Source organism: Haliotis rubra, unplaced genomic scaffold, assembly GCF_003918875.1.
Source record: "Haliotis rubra isolate DU_JTF1 unplaced genomic scaffold, ASM391887v1 Scf4, whole genome shotgun sequence".
Taxonomy (NCBI): domain Eukaryota; kingdom Metazoa; phylum Mollusca; class Gastropoda; order Lepetellida; family Haliotidae; genus Haliotis; species Haliotis rubra.
The window spans coordinates 544587-565374 of record NW_025767079.1 but is presented as its reverse complement, the minus strand read 5'-3'; the positions used below and the strand labels follow the sequence as shown (position 1 = coordinate 565374).

At 40.1% G+C, this 20788-nt stretch overlaps 1 protein-coding gene across 1 annotated transcript in view; it reads right to left on the bottom strand.

Annotated features, from left to right (window-relative positions):
• Positions 1-269: 269 nt before the first annotated feature.
• LOC124287315 (agrin-like) overlaps positions 270-20788 on the bottom strand; it is a 126047-nt gene continuing 105528 nt past the window's right edge. Inside the window, 20 exon segments of the mRNA XM_046723814.1 lie at positions 270-1979; positions 2877-2980; positions 3196-3435; positions 4510-4591; positions 5426-5459; positions 5461-5613; positions 6107-6223; positions 11109-11126; positions 12225-12336; positions 12905-13022; positions 13542-13664; positions 14014-14151; positions 14641-14748; positions 15793-15932; positions 16375-16587; positions 17712-17913; positions 18368-18520; positions 18663-18794; positions 19641-19796; positions 20532-20768. Of these exon segments, the coding sequence (XP_046579770.1) occupies positions 1831-1979; positions 2877-2980; positions 3196-3435; positions 4510-4591; positions 5426-5459; positions 5461-5613; positions 6107-6223; positions 11109-11126; positions 12225-12336; positions 12905-13022; positions 13542-13664; positions 14014-14151; positions 14641-14748; positions 15793-15932; positions 16375-16587; positions 17712-17913; positions 18368-18520; positions 18663-18794; positions 19641-19796; positions 20532-20768 (2729 nt within the window). The 3' untranslated portion in view covers positions 270-1830.

Below are 20788 nucleotides of genomic sequence, written 5' to 3'. Positions count from 1 at the left end.
GAACATTCAGTCAAGATGTACAGACCATAACATGATATGATTTATCATTAAAAGTGATATGGGGTTTCACAACACCATAGGTAAATCTAGGCAACATACAATGTAATTTACAAGTGTAAGATATGCAGTATATCACATTTTAAGCTGGTTGTACAGTATGAACAATGCATCAACTGTTCTCGCGCCAAATCCACGAATCAAGATCGCGAGTGTGCCAAACAAGTTTCTTGACTAATAGAAAACTAAAACAACTCGAAACGTGTCAAACATCTCATTCTAAAACACTCTTTATTCTTGATAGATGATAAATTTCCTGTCGCTGGTGCAGGTACTAATTACAAAAATTATCTGATGGAAACCGCGTGAAGACGAAGCACCAACTTACATAATGCTTCTGCCATCATCAGTACGCTATATGGACGCTCAGTTCCTATTTGTCAGAAAAAGCTACAACAATGGGACATATTTCACGATATTATAACCAAACATGTTAGTGAATACAGGCCAAGAAAAGAACTAAAATTAACATATTTACAGTTTGTAAAATGTTTATTTTGGAATGTTTCAGTATACGCCACTGATAATTACCTCTAAAACTACTTTCCTAAACCTGGTTCACATTTACATGTCTTTTCTTGGCCTTCATATCATCAGTAGTTAGGTATGCAGTCTTTTTCACTGATGATGATTGCAATACAACACAACACAGTATTTACAAATAAAATGCAAATTCATAGATTGCTGGGGGGCACACAAGAATATCATCCAATCTAGTCTTCAAACTCCTTGATCTTCAGATCTTATGACCAATGCTGAACCGCCAAGCGTTTGTCTGACCATGATTATCACACATTTATACCAATCATATACTAATCCAAACTCAGTCATGCCAAAATTAGCATTCTTTCCCAAATCCATACTCCATCACTTCAATACACTCCTGATTGGGCTTCCAAATTATCCCATCCATTTTCGTGAAAGGAACCATGGCTAATTTTTCTTCGCCAAATATGATATTTTCTCAACAACTTATGTTATTGTGAAATTTTGGGTCAGCTACTTTTTGTCATGAGTATCATAATAAATCTTGAATAGTATGTTGAAGTATTAAGTAGTATTGTGACAAGTAAAAGCTCATGTTTACTTATGTTATATATTTTTATACTGGGTTTATACTTTGATACAAGGAACTGTTAAATGTATTTATAATTTTATCATGTACTCTTTGTAAACATTCTCACAAAAAATTCATCGGATTCACAATGTCTAATTAATATATGATTAAAGTATTCTCATTTTTTGGTAGTTTAATGGATTCCTGATCAACTCTGAATGTCCCCAATCTCCATCAGAGGTCACTTGAAAATCATATGTCAAATTTTTCCAAGTTCCATGGACATTGTTTGAAGTGTTCCGCTCGTGGTAATCCGAAGGAAAGGCACAATAATTTGTCCTGTACATCTATTGAACATAGCTCACAGGGTTGTGCATCAATGTTTGTGGTAGGAAAGTGTTCACAATCACAAATGAATAATTCTCAGTGTATGACACCACATAAAGGTCAAGGTCGTGACCCAGAGGTCAGGTCAAACTGAAGGTTAAGGTCACATATTTTGGGGGTTGTGATATGCTGCAGGTCACCGCATGACAAATCTTGATGCAGAGTTCTCTCCCTTCCTCTGCTACCACAGACAACTGCCCTTACTGTACTAGAGTTTTCACATCAAAGGTCGTGAACTTTGAAGGATGGGGATCACAAAATATTCAACGGTGGGAAAGGGCAGAAGTGAGGCTGTCCTATTATGACATTGTGACTACCATGTCGTGTAGTTATGAGCAAAAAGCAATGGTACTGCTGTGGGTCTCACGGTCCTCCACAAGGTGAAGGTCAACTCTATTAATCATAACCTCATCGATGCAGCCAGTGAATCCAGAATAGTACTCTGGAGGAAGTCCCCATGGCAGGTCGGGCTTTCCTCCTGAAACAAAGCAAGGGAGTGTCAGTTTGGTTTGGTGATTTAAAAAAGAACTGTTCAACGTTTAGATGATCTCCAGAAAAAATATAAAGCATATGAAGTTAAATATTGTAATCCTGGTACATAAATAATTTGATCAAGACTGAGATCAGGACTGACCAATCCCCATGGTGATGAAGAACTACCTATCCACTGACTGTGATGAAGACCAACAATGATGTACCTGTCCACAGGTATGATGAAGCCTTAACTATGCACAGACTGTGATGAAGACCTACCTGTCCACAGGTGTGATGAAGCCTTAACTATCCACAGACTGTGATGAAGACCTACCTGTCCACAGGTGTGATGAAGACCTACCAATCCACAGGTATGATGAAGACTGAACTATCCACAGACTATGATGAAGACCTACCTGTCCACAGGTGTGATGAAGACCTACCAATCCACAGGTATGATGAAGACCTACCAATCCACAGGTATGATGAAGACTGAACTATCCACAGACTGTGATGAAGACCTACCTGTCCACAGGTGTGATGAAGACCAACTTGTCCACAGCTGTGATGACCTACCAATCCACAGGTATGATGAAGACTGAACTATCCACAGACTGTGATGAAGACCTACCTGTCCACAGGTGTGATGAACACCAACTTGTCCACAGCTGTGATGACCTACCAATCCACAGGTATGATGAAGACTGAACTATCCACAGACTGTGATGAAGACCTACCTATCCACTGGTATGATATTAACCTTCCTATCCACAGGTGTGATGAAGGCTTAACTATCCACAGGTTTAATGAAGACCTACCTGTCCTCAGGTGTGATGAAGATCTATTTTCCCTTAAACAGTGATGAAAACCTACTTATCCACTGACTTTTATAAAGACATACCTATCCACAGATTGCCATCAGTGTCCAGTTGTGAAGCCCCAGTCCCAGACATGGATGACAACATCGTCTCACTGTCTACCTGTAAACGGCCTTCAGACAGCTCTCTGTAAGCCAATTCAACAGGTCATCATGCAAAAATAGAGCAAAATATTTTATAAATCTTGAGAAGAATGAAACTGCACCTATGTTAATGTTTAGTTAAATATTGTGTATATTTTAAAAATTTCTTTCCATGTTATCTGAAATAAATAATGTTAAGTATAATCCAAAGATACTCAAAAAGGTCCTTGGCTTGATTCATCAATGAACAATGCATTACCTTATGGCCGTAATCATGTGCCACTTGCCATCACTAACAGGCACTGTAGATCGGATCTTGAACAGATTTTTCTCGCTCTGTTTTCCAAGGTTAAAACTGAACTCGACATGTTCATTAACAATGGCCACAGCGAGATAGTCTCCCATCACACTAGTCCCCTTGTTCTGGAAGGCAACCAAACCGTTCCGCTCCTTTGTCCGGAACTTTATTTTGATATTGTTGTTTCTCTGTGCTTGAGATCTGAAACAAGACAGTAATTACAATGGCAATTCACATCAGCAAGATTTTATGTTATAATACAGCGTCAGTTCGGATTGTTCTAGGATGTGAACATTCTGAATCAGAAAATGTCCCAGTGTCTGCCTATCAGGATTCTGGGTAACACAGTGTCTGCCCATCAGGATTCTGGGCAACAAAGTGCATTAGTGTCTACCCATCAGGATTCTGGGCAACAAAGTGCATTAGTGTCTACCCATCAGGATTCTGGGCAACAAAGTGCATTAGTGTCTACCCATCAGGATTCTGGGCAGCAAAGTGCATTAGTGTCTACCCATCAGGATTCTGGGTAACAAAGTGTCCAGTGTCTGCCCATCAGGATTCTGGGTAACAAAGTGTCCCACTGTCTGCCCATCAGGATTCTGGGTAACAAAGTGTCCCAGTGTCTGCCCATCAGGATTCTGGGTAACAAAGTGTCTCAGTGTCTACCAATCAGGATTCTGGGTGACAAAGTGTTCCAGTGTCTGCCCATCAGGATTCTGGGTGACAAAGTGTTCCAGTGTCTGCCAATCAGGATTTTGGGTAACAAAGTGTCCCAGTGTCTGCCCATCAGGATTCTGGGTAACAAAGTGTTCCAGTGTCTGCCCATCCGGATTCTGGCGTGACGAGCGAACGCTTCAACCACCAGGCTACCCCGCCGTCCCTACAGCAATAACCAAAGTGACAATGTTTCGCCTGGAACTTGATGCCACAAGCAGCTGCTTCAGTCAATCGTACACCTTAGAAATCTAGTCCAAAACATGACAGGAGATATGCCAATACCCTCAGTTTCTATTCTGTTACAAACTCTAAATTGACTGGGACAATGAACTCTGACAGGTTGGATAGAACATTCTGCACTATGGGCCCACCAAAACATATTTCACAACTTTTGATAGGGATAATGAGATATGCATTTGGTTATAATACTTGTACACAGCTGTACAATCAAGTCATCTGGCATGGTAAAACAAAGAGTGGAGACTCAAAGACAAGTGTCCTACCATATGATATTCTCTAAGTTCTAACTAAGTATCTAATTCTTCGAAACACACTTACTTTTGTGTTTTCTCATTTTGATACTGCAGGTATGTATTTCCATCAAACTTGACGGGTTGATCCTTGTCAACATGTTCAGCCCCTATAAAACACAGCATTCGTGACAGCACAACAGGTTCATCTCCATAAAACACAACATTTATTACAGAAGAATTATATGTTTATCCCTATCAGACACTGACAATTAAACCAAAACATAAAAAAGGAAGGGCTACATAATTCTTTTTAGACCCTCATCACATCATTTTTCAGAACACCTAGCATGTTTATTGAACAAATAGTTCTGAGGTTAAAGCTTGGCCATTTTGAAAACAGACGATATACATATATTTTTTATGATTATCACACTCCACTCTCATAAACATTGATTAAATCTCACTTCACTCTCCCCAAAAACTGCCCAGCCTCCTTTTGATTCATGAATTAGAGAGTGAGTGAGTGAATATGGTTTTACTCTGCTTTCAGCAATATTCCAGCAATATCACATCAGGGGACACCAGAAATAGTCTTTACACACTCTATACATGTGGGGAATCAAACTCGGGTCTGCAGCTTGATGAGTGGATCTTTTAACCATTAGGGTAACCCTAGGCAACCCCTATTCATGAGTGAGTGAGTTTAGTTTTATGCAGCACTCAGCAATATTCCAGCAATAGGGTGGCGGTCTGTAAATAATCGAGTCTGGACCAGACAATCCAGTGATCAACAGCATGAGCATTGATCTGCGCAATTGGGAACCAATGACATGTGTCAACCAAGCCAGCAAGCCTGACCACCTGATCCCGTTAGTCGCCTCTTACGACAAGCATGGGTTACTGATGGTTCATTCTAACCCGGACCTTCAAGGATAGCTATTCATGAAGTACATCAATGTGAAAAATTTGTTTTTAAATAACCACTATTGATCAACACTTACTCTTTTCACACCTCTCCCCCATGAACTCGAGGGGGGCACCTGCAGTCAGCATCGTTCAGCTTGGGGATACACACCCCACCGTTCATACAAGGGTTCATGTTGCATGGGGCACCAGCATACTCCTCGATGTTCCTCATCTCCTCTGCAGATTCCATCAGGCTGTCAATGGTCTTGCCGTTGATCGTAATCTGAAGGTTAACAAACACATATCAAGGGCAATAACTCTTGCGAGCTGACTTGACACACCCTGAATTGAAAAAGTATCCAGTGTCCAACATTTGTCTACCTGGCTGATTTTGACTGTTGCTTTCAGTTACCTGGCCCAGATTGGATGATTTACAGGCTCATGAAGTAAAGTCTGCCCAGTTGGTTTACACTTTTAGGGATATTCCAACCATATCACATCAAAAGATTCACCCAAACTGGTCTTCACTGTTGAAGTACCCATGTGGAATTTGAACGTGTACGTTTGGCATCTAAACACTTCTAGACAATTACCATCTTTCCCCTGTTAGAGTGTGTGAGTGAGTGTGTATGGTTTTACACCGCTTTTAGCAATATTCCAGCAATATCGCGGCAGGGGACACCAGAAATGGGCTTCACATATTGTACCCACGTGGGGAATCGGACTCGGGTTTTCACAAACATTTACCTCCCTGTTACAACCTCTCCATCACTTACCCTCTGTATTGCACCAGAGAAGTTGGCTGTGATCTCTGCTCCAGCAGGTAGAGAAGACTCCCCCTTGTAACCTCCAATGTAGAGAGGTCGGCCGAGGTTAAGCTCCTTCATAGTGCCCTGAAACATCCAAACCATTCCTTCATCAGATCAAGCCATCAACTTGAATTCATCATTCATGAAACCCACACAGCATATATTTCCACAATGGTATTAGTACCCTGTACAACTGAAAAAGAAAATATTTTGTAACGATATCGTCTGGTACAATTAAAATCTCAAAATATCACCCAAATGTCCAGTTCAAAAAAAAGGGATTATTTGTATTGCATGAATCAGGATCCGGTGGTCAGGCTCGCTGTCTTGGTTGACAGATGTTATTGTATCCCAATTGCGCATATTGATGCTCATGCTGTTGATCACTGGATATTCTGGTCCAGACTCGATTATTTACAGACTGCCGCCATACAGATGGAATATTGCTGAGTGCCGTAAAATTAAATTCACTCACTCACTCTCGGGTTCTTATCATGCCATGATATAACTGGAATACTGATAGCAGCACTGAACATAACTCACTCACTCACTCCCATGTCGAGTTCTCATGATATATGCCATGATATAACTGGAATACCGATAGAAGCACTAGTACTCACTCACTACAATTCATTCACACAACATGCAATCTCTGGTTTGTTGTAGCACTGATGTCTTCAGTAATTTGACTTTTTGTAGATGATTATCAGGTACATCATTATCAGGTCTGGACTAGATCAACTGAACATATGTTGTTGAAGCACCCAGATACACAGCTGATTCAATTGTGCTGTAAACAAAAATCCATACAAGCAGACATCCACATTAAATTTAATGATTATCATGAACAAATATCTTGCCTATCTTCAGAGAAAATGCTACAAAATATGTATGGATTCAATAAATTCAGTACTTACATTAGCCAAAAATCTAAATACTGTTGCAACTTCCTTTAATCTGATTATTATTGCGGAGCGCAATAGTGCAGTTGTAAGGCATCTGCCTATCACGCTGAAGGCCCGGGTTCGATCCCCAGTGGAGGCACCTAGGTTCGGGTCCCGAGGTGGGCACATTTGCGTAGTATCCTTGGACAAGATACTTACATCCACCTTGTCTTAGTTCACCCAGCTGTAAAATGGGTACCCGCGAGGATGTTCTGGCAATGTGAGTGATTAGTTCATTGCGCTTAACAGCATGACTGTATGATCCCCAGGGAGTTGAAAGAGTATTGGAAAGTATGATAGTGTTCCATGACCGTGGATAGTAATGTACGTAGCGCCGTGAGCAGGCAATGTGCCTGGATATGAGCGCCATATAAGCGGATGATGACTATTTATATCATGGAAAGTATGATAGTGTTCCATGACCGTGGATAGTAATGTACGTAGCACAGTGAGCAGGCAATGTGCCTGGATATGACCGCCATATAAGCGGACTATGACTATTTATATCATGGACAGTATGATAGTGTTCCATGACCGTGGATAGTAATGTACGTAGCACAGTGAGCAGGCAATGTGCCTGGATATGACCGCCATATAAGCGGACTATGACTATTTATATCATGGACAGTATGATAGTGTTCCATGACCATGGATAGTAATGTAAGTAGCACAGTGAGCAGGCAATGTGCCTGGATATAAGCGCCATATAAGCGGACTATTACTATTTATATCATGGAAAGTTGACAGCAACAGGACTTCTGTTGACAGTTAGAAGATTTTGCTGTGCGATGACAGCCAAAATTTGATACGGCTTAGAGTCAGTAAGTGAGTGAGCATGGTCTTACGCCATATTTTAGCAATATTCCAGTAATATCACGACAGGGGACACCAGAAGTGGGCTTCACACATTACACCCATGTGTGGAATCGAACCCAGGTCTTTCACGTGAGGAGCAAATGCTTTAACCACTACGCTACCCCATGACTGCTAAGAGGTTGCATATTCATAGAATTGTAAACCCAAAATTATAGCCTTTGACCTGATCAAACATTGCTGAAAAAAAGTTCATGTTTGAGAAAGGAAACTAAAGGATTTATGTTCTTCTCATAAAAAAACAGTTCAAGTTTGTAATCTCCATCTTCTTCCAAGACCTTTTTTCAGGACAGCATTTGTCAGAGACTTATAGAAGCAGACATGTGGTTGCTATGGCTACAATATGCATATTAGTAAGGTCAAAGCTAGCCTGGATATAACCCATGATAAAGCAAGTCACCATCCTAGCAGTAGAAGCAGTATCTATAACAACGAATCACAAACCAGTGTTAGAAATATTTCAATTTCCAAACATCACACAGCAAAACAAACAAGAAATTCATATTTCATTATTCATACCACTCCTTATTTGTCATTTGGAGCAGAAAAATATTGACAACAAGTAAAAGCTGTCTAATACAACCTTAAAAAATCAACATTCATTAAAAATATCAGTGTTTGGAACATAAGTTAAAAAAGGTATAGAAGAACACACTAGAGAAGTGGGGAAAATATATGTCAGATTTTTTATATTTAAGCAAAAAATCATTTTGAGATCAAGAAATGTTTCTATTCATAGAATTTGTCCTTAGTCTTTTTAGTCATTTTATATTTGCAATTGTTCAATGCAACTGAATAAGTACCATGTCATGATTAAGACAGTCTTGGCCGGAAACCATTTGGCATCTAACAGATAAAAAGCTATTGTAAAACTACCATGAACGATGAAACAAATTCATTGTTTGTAAAAGAATAATGTAAGATGTCAAAAAACAATCGCACTAAATTCTTGTAGAAGAAATATAAGACCTAGATCTATGACACACCAAAAAAAGACGGGCTTCAATGCTCTGAATTTTCTGACAACAGACTGGTGAACACCTCCATCAGGACCCTTGATTGACACAAAGCATTAACACAGCAGGGCATGTTATAATGAGAGTTTCATATAGACCTTATGTTGTAATCGTACTGCATACCAATGCTTTATATTAAAGATATGACCCGTGGAGGAAGTATTTGATATGGCTAAAATTCATCTTGATTCAACTTATCTACAAGAGTATTGCTAACTACATGTATAAAGTCAGAGACACAAACAAACAAAAAATACCCGGTAGTCTTCAGTGGATGTTTGAAAATGTTTAAAGCATATTTTGTCTGCTATCTCAAATTTGTGCACACACCACATTTGTGTAACAACCTTTAGTGGGAAATGAGTTTGCAGTAAAATTTAAATGGTGCTTTGGTGGGATGAAAACTGGGTGCAGGGATGATAATCAATTGGGAAAACCTGTATCTCTCCATTATCGACTTAATTACCAATTTCTTGTCTGGATGGTATTAATTATTTAACATATTTCAGACAGGTTATTAATAGTCACAAGTATGAGAGATTATAACAACAGTCCAGAGAAAAAGTACAATGTTCAGAAATCTATAAGGGCTCACTCATGTCAGACTGCAGTAAGACTTAAAGGGAAATAACTCTAATGACACCTTGTGCATGAATAGGGTTACTTCCCTTTCATCACTTCAAATGTTTGGTTCTCAACATGCTCATCTTTGATGGTTTGAGAATGTGATGTTTTTCAAAACTGATTGATAGTTTTCCTATCAGATACAAAGTGAGAGATTCAAGCAATTATTCCGTGCCTTTGTGCACACTTAACTTGTGCAATTCAGTGTGGCAATCAGACTTACAGTTAAACAATATGCAAACAAATCCTAACTAGAAACAGTTTCTTGAATCATAAGGATAAAAATGACTTAATACTTTCACAAATTTATATCATCTCTAGTTGATACAAAAAATGCAGTTTCACAGAAAATAATACTTCCTACTTACACAATATTTTTAATATTCATAAGAAACATCAAAAGTGCAGTGTAAAACAACATTGTTGCTTGAAAGAAAACTGCGAACAACATTCATTAATGCCATGCTTCAGCACAACAATCGTCTGAACCGATTTGCAGAACTCTTCAGACAAGAACACCATGTGAATCATGCATTACACCTTCAGAATGAGGCACCTTATGTGAAATTTTCTAATCTGTCAAAACAATACACTCCGCTCCACCACCACACCCCCACCCCCGCCCCCCTCGATGGCATTCTATATATTTTGTCTCAACACCTTTCCACAATACAAAGCAGTTTTATCCAGCAGTAATGCAGTTATTGCAAAACTTGAAAAAATAGTATCTGATTGTTTCTTATATGATGAAGCCGTAATTTGATCTTTTAAGGACACATTTCCATCAGTGTGCTTTTATCACTATGGCAACCAAAAGCACATGAACCTCTAAACACAGTTGTATCACTTTCAATATCTACCTGACCTAACGAGTTTAAAACAGGTATGTTGATGATCATGTTACTTTTTGTCAAATTGTGAGAAACAAACAACCATACCAGTTTCACATAATATGATACATAAATTTCTCTTACATGATTCTTGTGTCAAAAATAAATGTAGATGTACTGGGATCACTGCATTGGATAATGAGCTATGGCATTTAGACGTCTGAACAACATCAGTGAGTAGAACTTCACAGAAAACAATTAAGATTTTGGGGGTAACAATGTTTCAGGGTACTTGCCCCTTTTTGAATCATTCATTTCATTTATTGATAACAGGACGAGAAGCGACCCTGGTACTCTGTCTGAAATAATACAGAAGTCATTATCCCAAACATTATTCATATAAGATTCTTCCTAAACTCGGAATGTCACAATTACAAGTCTGATTCCAATATTTGACTGTAACATGAAACAAGTTGGAAATGCTTTGGGCTTTTTTCAAAATGAAATATGTATCATTGTATGACATCTTCTCCAGACAAGTGGACACATTCACAATCTGGACATTCTAATCAGTATTTGAGTTGAGTAGTATAACTGTCCCCATTGATCGACTGGTGTGAATATTTTGACAGATTAGATAATTTTCATCCTGGCAGAGAACACACAAGAGATCGGAACTCACCTGGGCTCGTGGAGGTTCCTGAATTAAATGTAGTCGACAAGTTAAACTATAACTGAAACTATGTGATATTGTTGTGAATCTGTGTAAAAGGGATTACAGACAGGGGTGGAATTAGCAGATTACACCTGAAAATGGTCATCAGTTCATAAAGCATATCATTATGATAACCTCTTTATCATTGCAATCCAAAACATAGGAATATTCACTTTAAAGGAATATTTTTCACTGAATAATCAGTTAATGAAATATTTAGACTAAAATAGAAACTGCAATTTGGAATGGAAACCAACATTTATCTGAAATTATACTTTCTTTCTTTTTCTGCAGCAAAATGATTCCAATCAACACAAATGCATAAAGCTAAGAGATATAACAACGTCATGTGGCAGATTCTACTCCTCATAGTTTTATGTAAAACATTTTAGTTTTGATAGGATGGCTTGTATACGGAAATATTTCCCCCAAACATCCTGTTATGTTCAAAAAGAGAGTTGTGGGGTGAGCTGTTTTCAATGGATCTCCAGTTAAGGGAGAGAGAAGCAAACAGTTAGAAGAAAGAGTTAGTATAAAGTAAAATACAAGATGATACTTTTCCATTTGCAATTTCAGATGGTTGAAACCCCCTTTCAACCTGGGCACCATCGTACAAAATAACCTTCGCGCTAAGACTGTCTGTATGTATGTTTTGTACCCAGAATATCTAAAAAATGTACAGGCTGGTTTCATTTCAACACATTGGCTCCTCGTCAGCGGTGAATAATTTTTGTCCAAGAATGGCCTCAGTGGGACGTTTTCATGGAAATAATACACACTGTTCAGCTCCTTGTTCACGACAGTAACCACATGTAAAACTTATTCCGGGGATTATTAAAATCATATTATTGATAAATTTACTCATGTCTGAAAAAACACCAGGTCTTAAAGTAGGAATGCAAGTGCTGCATCATGTTTCTCTACAGTTTTGCTGAAGGATTGTTGACACTCTGGTGTTCCCTCTACCTGAGGTTGTCATATCTCAACTTTACTGTATCCAGCTCAAAACAGGATAAAGAGATTGTCATAATATGTTAAAATACATGCAAGAAATATTCCTTGTTTAATCTACATGATACATACTGGAGCTTTGCCCTTGACAGTAGGACGTTTGTCCAAGGTCATCTGGCCGTTCTCGTTCAGACGCGTGATCACCACGCGATGCCATTTGTTGAGATGGATGTGATTGCTGGTTCTGAAGAAAAGCGGGGACAATCGCATGAATATAGATTAATATACTTAAGTATATTTTACCCAATTTCAAATGCTTTTAATGGTAGAGTCAATAAATCCCAGAAACCATTGTGAGCAAGTTCCTTTATATTTACTTATTTGTAGCTTGACATTCTGCAGTGAGTCCTGCTTTTGTTACATTTTCGTATTTCAGATTACACTTTCCCATCAAACTACAGATTACTTTTTAGGTTGAGTTCCATCATGTATTCAAACCCACACTCTCAGAGCGGCTAGCACACAGAGTCAGGCACCTAATCACCAGCACACAAAGTCAGCCATCAAACCCACTCAGCCGTCACAGCTTCTTTTGCTGATTAATGTTTAAAATTGTAACCTCAATTATAATATATGTTACATTTGACCATTATCTATATGGCATTTGGTATTCACAGTCCTATTTTTCACCAATTGAAGAAATTTAGATTGACAACAGGCTTGAGCTTAGATTACAACATTCTGATACTGTGTCAGTATAGAGCTTCATGGTAACATAGAGTTCCTCTACAGTAGAGTCTGATGACACTTACTCCAGTTTAGCTGGTCGGTCTCCGAGGGAGAATCGGAACTGTAGCTTCCTCTTGACCATATTGAGGGAGATGAAGTCGCCCTTGCCGCCATTGAACTGGGTCGCGAACAGGATGACGCCTGCAACACACACACATGCTGCAGTTATACCACGCCTGGGATATAAACTGTCTTGAAGTCCATCACCAAACAAACCCAAAAATCTGAAGTACTGTATTTTTTTACAATGCAGACAGGTACTTTCCTGTAAAATAATCAGTAAACCAGTGAGCAAAACGTGTGGCCTTACAGACACATGAATTAAGGCCTGACATAAGTCAGGTCTGGACATAGCAACCCAGCAGTTCAGAGAAATAGGACACATAATCGGTTGATACATTACTCTGTCAGTTCTGTCATAAACTCGGGGTGGTGGGGTAGCCTAGTTGTTAAACCATTTGCTTGTCACGCCGAAGACCCGGTTCAATTCCCCAATGGGGTACAATGTGTGAAGCCCATTTCTTGTGTCTCCCACCATGATATTGCTGGAATATTGCTAAAAGTTGCATAAAACTAAACTCACTATTATAAACTAAAATTCTTGTGATATCACAACATAAAACGTATTCACTGAGTGCCTCATCGTATTAGGAACTGTACCATTAGGCTTGAAGGCCTTGAACCAGACTTCTATCGTGAGCTGTTTGCCCACATTGTCCTCAAGGGGGAGCTCCATGTACGCGTCTCCGGCAAACTGTGGTACAAACACACGCTTCAGTGATTCTGGAAAATATAAAAATAAACATTTCTCATAAAACATCACGAACACTGTTTTATTGACTCAAAGAAAACAACATAACTATCTTCACACTAACACTACAGTTTTCAGGTTTGAAATTCATAAAGAGTGTTCACTTCACATGGCAGTATCCCTTTAGGGTTTCCTCAGAAAAGAACCATTAGAGATATGGTTTCACAGTTATTACAATATGCCATGGTTTATCACAACTTGGAGATGTGGTGTGTGCTGTAAGTAACACAGTGAAAAGATTAAACAGATTATATCCCACACAACTGAACCACAGAACTACCATGGTTACAGTAATGCAGTCTCACCTTGACCTTGACCTACCTTTCTCACACCTGGTTCCTGATCTGCCCTCAGTGCACAGACATTCGTAGCCAACATCGTTACCCATTGTTATACATGTTCCTCCATACTGGCATGGCTGGCTGGCGCAGGGGTCCACCAGGATTTCACACAGGAGCCCTGGAACATGGATTGTGTGGTGTGATAATGGCATTCCAACAATGTAACCCATTGACACAAGACAACAGACACGCGGACATGATATCAGTGATGATTTCTTTCCATGGCAATTTTTATTTCAATTTTCAATTTTGATACATATTTTAAACTACATGTGAAGCCCTCCCTACATGTACACTGTTTTCACCTGTGAATCCCTCTCTACACACACACTGTTCTCACCTGTGAATCCCTCCCTACACACACACTGTTCTCACCTGTGAACCCCTCCCTACACAGACACTGTTCTCACCTGTCAATTCCTCTACACAGACACTTTCCCACCTGTAATCACTCCCAACCCACACACTTTCTCACCTGTTATCCCTCTAAACAGTGTCTCACCTGTGAACCCCTCACTACACAGACACCATCCTCACCTGTGAACCCCTCTCTACACAGACACTGTTCTCACCTGTGAACCCCTCTCTACATAGACACTGTTCTCACCTGTGAACCCCTCCCTACACAGACACTGGTAGTTCCTCTGGTCTTGCATGATACAGGCTCCTTCGTTCTGACACGGCATGGACTTGCAGGGGTTGTTGCCACACTCACCTGTACCAAACACACAACAAAACATCAACACTGAGGTGATTAACATCCCCTAAAGTACATGGCACCCTCAATACTTTTAAACTACAGCCTCAGCCACAGGTTTAAAATTTCCTGTTCCTTTTTATTTTATTATAAAAAGTCAGCCATCTCGGTACAGGTTGACAGCATGAAAACACTTCATAGACACTCTCACCAGACAAATACATGAGCTGAAGTTAATCAGCAAAACCAAATATTTTGACCATTCAATCCACATTTTAGGTGGTACTTCCTCCCTGGAGAACACTACTGAAGAGAGCGTGTTAATTAAGTCTGTGTTAATGACAGTGGAGTCTTGTGTCACATGACCACTCATTCTCTCAAGACTGGGTACAGTGGGAGTAGTATCTAATAGTCTGTGTAGTACTGTCCACTAAGGCTGTTACGATTCACTCGCATATTCGGTGAATCGAACTGTAGCCCTTCATGAATTCAATTCGTTATTCGTGGTCACCAGAACCGAATATTAATGAATATTTACGAATTTTTTAAGGTAGTGTGTTTTACTTGAACCATTATGTCCTCTTTCAAAGTGAGATATGCAAGAATGGAATATGTACTAGCCTTGTAGTACTAGTAGCGCACGTTTGGTTAGTTTGCCTGTAGGTCGCACATGGTACTGTTGACTAACTATTACATACCAAATTTGAGTGTCATGAGATCACTGGTTATTGCTGTGACAAATTAACACTATCAACATGGGCGTTCCACTTTGTACATCAATCACTTAACTACAATATTGTATTCATGAATAATTATTCGAATTCGTTACCCACTATTCGTGATACGTATCATATTCGCCAAATAGTGTATTCGTTGCAGCCCTACTGCCCACGAGACAGCTAAACCCACATGACCTCATCTCCTCCTGAGAGATGCTAGAGTGTTGGTGAAAACCATGTGGTCTGCTTAACTTGACCAATATTGGCACCACTGACAACTTGGCCACTGCTCTCCCAAGAAGTTGGTATGTTGAGGGATATTTCAGAAGGATGTTAAGTTTACCAATATCGGCGCCATCAGCAATGTCGGTGTTCCTGTTTGGGTACTCCAAGTTGTAGTTCCTGAGGTTGCCCTCGTTTCCAGCCTTCAGGACGTGTATACAGCCAACCAGGCCAAGACTGACGCCAATACGGTTATACACACTGCAATAGAATACATACTGTAGGAAACATACATGACTTTGACTTGATGCATCTTCTTCCAACCTCGATCTATTGAAAAACAGGTGTTTTCCCCTGGAGTACTTTTCGGCAAGAAGATCTGACAAATGCTCCAATGGCTTCAACAAGCTTACATATATGTTCCCCCATCAAAATTTCCACATCTTTTTGTCTTATCTTTTCCAAAATATCAGTCTTTCTATCATCCTCTCATATCTATCATCCTACATCTTCCCGGTCTTTCCTAGAACTTTAAACAACCTTTCCCATCTGAATCAGTCCCATGTATTCTACAGCTTCCTGGGAACCTGCGTTAATCTTTCTACATGTTCCCCATCTTTGTCCTCTGAAACATTCATGAAGCTCTGATCTCCCTGAACATGTATAATCAAAACGTTCCCCTAAACATGAATGTTCAACATACTCTGGTAAAGCATTTGGCACAAAGCCAATGAAGAGAGGATCTCCCAGGTTGAGGGACGTGTGAGTATGGTCACTGGCGCCGGATACAGGGTCTTCGTTGTCCATAATGAGGATGGCATTCTCTCCTCTCCGTTTGATCACCACGCGATGAGACTTCTTCAATGTCACCATTGTCTTGCTGCGGACAGTTGACTCACCGCCGCCAAGATTGTATCTGGAATGTTTAAGTGAGTGAGTGAGTATGGTTTTACACCCTTTTCAGCAATATTCCAACAATATCACGTAAGGGGACACCATAAATGGGCTTCACACACTGTACCCATGTGGGGAATTGAACCTGGGTCTTCAGGGTGACGAGCAGATGCTTTAACCATTTGGCTACCCTACACCCCCTGAAATGTTCCAGTCAACAATAGTTAATCTGTTGTTATTCTTTTGATATAAAAAACACCTTTGCACTGCAGAAACTACATGGGTAAGATTCTTCATTTGGTAGTCATGCTACTTCATTTCCTTTTGGTTATGGTGTTGGTTCGGAATCACACCAAATGGTTCTCAAATGTAATTGTCACAGGATTAAAGATAGTTGTACACAAACGTGGAATCGGGTGGCTCAAAACTAGAACTATATATGTTGATATTAGAGACCTTCATGTTAAGTATGCTATCAAAAGAAACAAGACATATGCTTTATTAAGGATTGGTGAACTGGAAATTATGAAGAATAATAGGAGGAGAATGGGTATTGATAGGACACTACAGTTTTGTCCATTATGTAATTATATGTAGTTAAAAATATTTCTGATTTTTCAATGTCCATACTTATTCTAATCCGAGTGAGTGAGTATGGTTTTACTCCGCTTTTAGCAATATTCCAGCAATATCACAACGGGGGACACCAGAAATGGGCTTCACACATTGTACCCATGTGGGGAATCGAACCCGGGTCTTCGGCATGACGAGCCAACGCTTTAACCACTAGGCTACCCCACCGCCCCTATTCTAATCCAGGGGATAGTTTGACAGCAATGTTCCAGTCCTCGGATGTCAGTCATCCAAAAAATTAGCAAATTACATTAAAGATGTCATGAATTTCCAATCTTCACTATTGCAAATATGTGCTGTTCCCTTCATGTTCAAAATTGCTTTAATTCATTAAATGTATGCGGGCCTGAAATCTTAATACTGCAATTAAGTTCCTGAAACTTATTATATTTTGATTCACTGTCTTAATGGTGTAATATTTCCTTCTGTTGTACACCACTTTTGGGGGAAATAGATTATGATTACTGCAATGGTGTATATGCATTGCTGTCTGAATCTGAGTGTCCTTCTCACCTGAATTCCACAAATCCATCCTTTATGGCAAGAGAGATGAAGTCTCCGGAACCATTCTTGTTCTGAGAGTTGAAGAGGAGGATGCCATCTTTGTTGAGAGTCTGGAACACCACTTCGATGTTCAAATTCTTGTTGGCCTTGCGGATGCGTGGCACCTTCAGATAGGACTTACCGCTGAATGATGGTACACTGAATGCATTGTCTGAAACAGACAAAGGAAGAACAATCAACTGCTGGGTTTCTTTTCAAAGAGACTTGTCTTACCAAGACAGTAGATAGAAGTAGTTTAGAGAGTAGACATACCTTTACACAGTAAATATAATGCATCATCAAGCATCACCCTTTACGATCCTTAGCCCTTGGATCCCCTTTCCAATCAAACACCCCTTTATGGTCCTTAGCCCTTGTATCCCCTTTACAATCAAACACCCCTTTACGATCCTTAGGGTTAGTATTTTTAAAGGTTAGGGTAGGTTACCTAGAGACTGTATCCTTAGCTCTTGGATTCCCTTCACAATCGAACACCCCTGTACGGTCCTTAGCCCTTGGATCCCCTTTTCGATCAAACACCCTTTTACGGTCCTTAGCCCTTGGACCATCATCACCACCACCACCACCACCATCACCATCACCATCAATGCATTTATGACACCTACCCTCTTTACACAGTGGTCCTGTCTTGCCAAGGGGACACACACAGCGGTAGCCCAGAGAGTCATCAAGTTCGCACTCTCCTCCGTTCTCACATGGAGAGTGCATGCAGGCATTGTCGATATCTTCTGTTTTGATGGGGTCACTTCGAAATACCTCTGAAAAGTCCAAGAATAGGTCCAATTATCAACAGGCACTTCACCTTGAAGGATACATTTGTACGTCTGCCGAATTGTTGTCAGTCGTCTGTTTTAGGATGCTCTGAACAATAGAAAGATTGAAGAAAACCCCTGGTCTCACCTATACACTGTCTGTTGTCGATGGAAGGGACATAACCCTGGAAACAAGTGCACAGACCAAGTCGACAGCGGCTGTTGTTGACGCAGCAGTTGTCGTCTTCAAGACAGAGGTCGTCGATCTTGCCCATCAGGCCTGAAAGAGTCAAGCAGAGAGTGGAATACTTAAAATTGTATACAACAAAAAGCAGGAAAAGACAGAGCATGGCTGTAGCCTTTATGGGGACACAGAAGTTGGCCAAACACATTTCGGAATTGAACCTGGTCATTGGTGTGATTCTAGTTCCACTCCACCACTCAACAGCTAAAACAATAAAGCATTACCGTGAACAAACACCAAATACATTCACTGGGTACTTGAACTACAGACAAATTAGATTGATCCCTCCAAATTATTCTGTTAATGGGTACCTGAGTAAATCATTTTGATCTCTTCTAAATGGACATTAAGTGTGAGTGAGTGAGTTTTGTTTTACGCCACTTTTAGCAGTATCCCAGCAATAGCCAGTGGGCACACCGGAAATGGGCTTCACACATTGTACCCATGTGGGGAATTGAACTCAGGTGTTCAAGTGTGAACTTGAATAATACAGAACAGGATCTTCCTGAACTAATGCCGTGTATGAAATAAGGCCCGTCCGACAGCCAGAGACTGTCTAGATTTCTGACGGACGGTCTAAATTTACAGCTAACCAGCCCGATGGTCTGGTACAAATTGTAGATGTTCCATATATCTGAGCAAATTCACCATATTAGGTCTGGTTAAATCCATTTTGGGCTGGTAACATTTTGAAGTTACCAGCCTTGATGTCTGGCTGGGTTTTTGGCTTATTTCATACACTTTCAACACTAGTTTATTGTATCCATGCAATATTTCGGTACAGGTGTACGTATGTGTGTCAAGCAAGTTGTCTTCACAGATACTACACATTCTAAATGCCACATAAAGAGGCTCCCTACAGGGGCACATTGCTTGACCTACCACAGGCTGTCTTCTCTACTTCAGGAGTGGAAGGCTGGTCAGTTCCGGCCTCTGCTTCATCCACTTCTGGTGGAATTGGTCCTGTGATGTGTCGAGTTGTTTTACGTGATCTGGTTGTAGATGGCATTGGCGTTGTTGTCCTTATAGAAGGGGCCGCTGGAAATAGTTTTTAAGTTTGAATACAAGCTTGCTTTGTGCAGGCTGAAATCATGTAGTTTATTTTCATTAAGTTTATATATTTACCCGAAATGTCTAAACTGGTCATCAGCTTTCCTACTGCTAATGCATACTGCCTCACTGGAGAGAGCTTCTGCCAAGAAAGGTGAAGGTCACTCTCAAGGCCATGTTATACCAAAAAGACATTAAGATATGGTATTTGTTGTTATCCTGCCTGGCGCTTCACATCAAAGAGACAAAACGAGGACCTTTCCAGATTGATTTCAGTATACTGTATTTGACTGGGATGGGCAAATTAAAATATGGCGTGTTCTTGAATTTGCATAACAGAAATGGAACTAGTCTTGACAAGCAGTACAAGCAGCCTATACCTATTACTATGTTAGTGCAACAATTCATATACCATCACCATTTTCATGTAGCTTCTTAATAGTATTGACTAGGTGAGCCTATCATGTTGAGTGCTGAGAACTTATAATGTTTTAAATATAATGTTTTACCTGACTTTCAACAATAGTTAGATACATGAGGCAGATTGTAAATAATCCAGTTTGGGCCACACAAACCAGTGATTGCTAGCAACAGGTGCTTCATGTTGTCTGGGAATGAGAATAAGCAATCAACCCGATACTTTTGTCAGCTCCAGGGGGACCAAGGAACTGGCTCTTCTGCCAGGGATAAATCAAATCTTTTAAGGAATGGATATTCACTCACCTCGGCAGTGGCCGTAGTACTGGATACGAATATCCTGCTGCATCTGACATCCGAACTGACGCAGCCGACATTCCGAGGGGAAGTTGTTGCCATCACTGCCACAGACGCTCTTCCCAACCTCATCGTCGTATCCAGAACAGAAGTGGCTGCAGTCACAGAAGAGTTGACCGTTCTTCTCCTTGCATATGGAGCCAAACTGACAGTTCAGTTCTGCACACGATGTGGGCTGACTGCTCACTGAAATAAAAGATAATCCA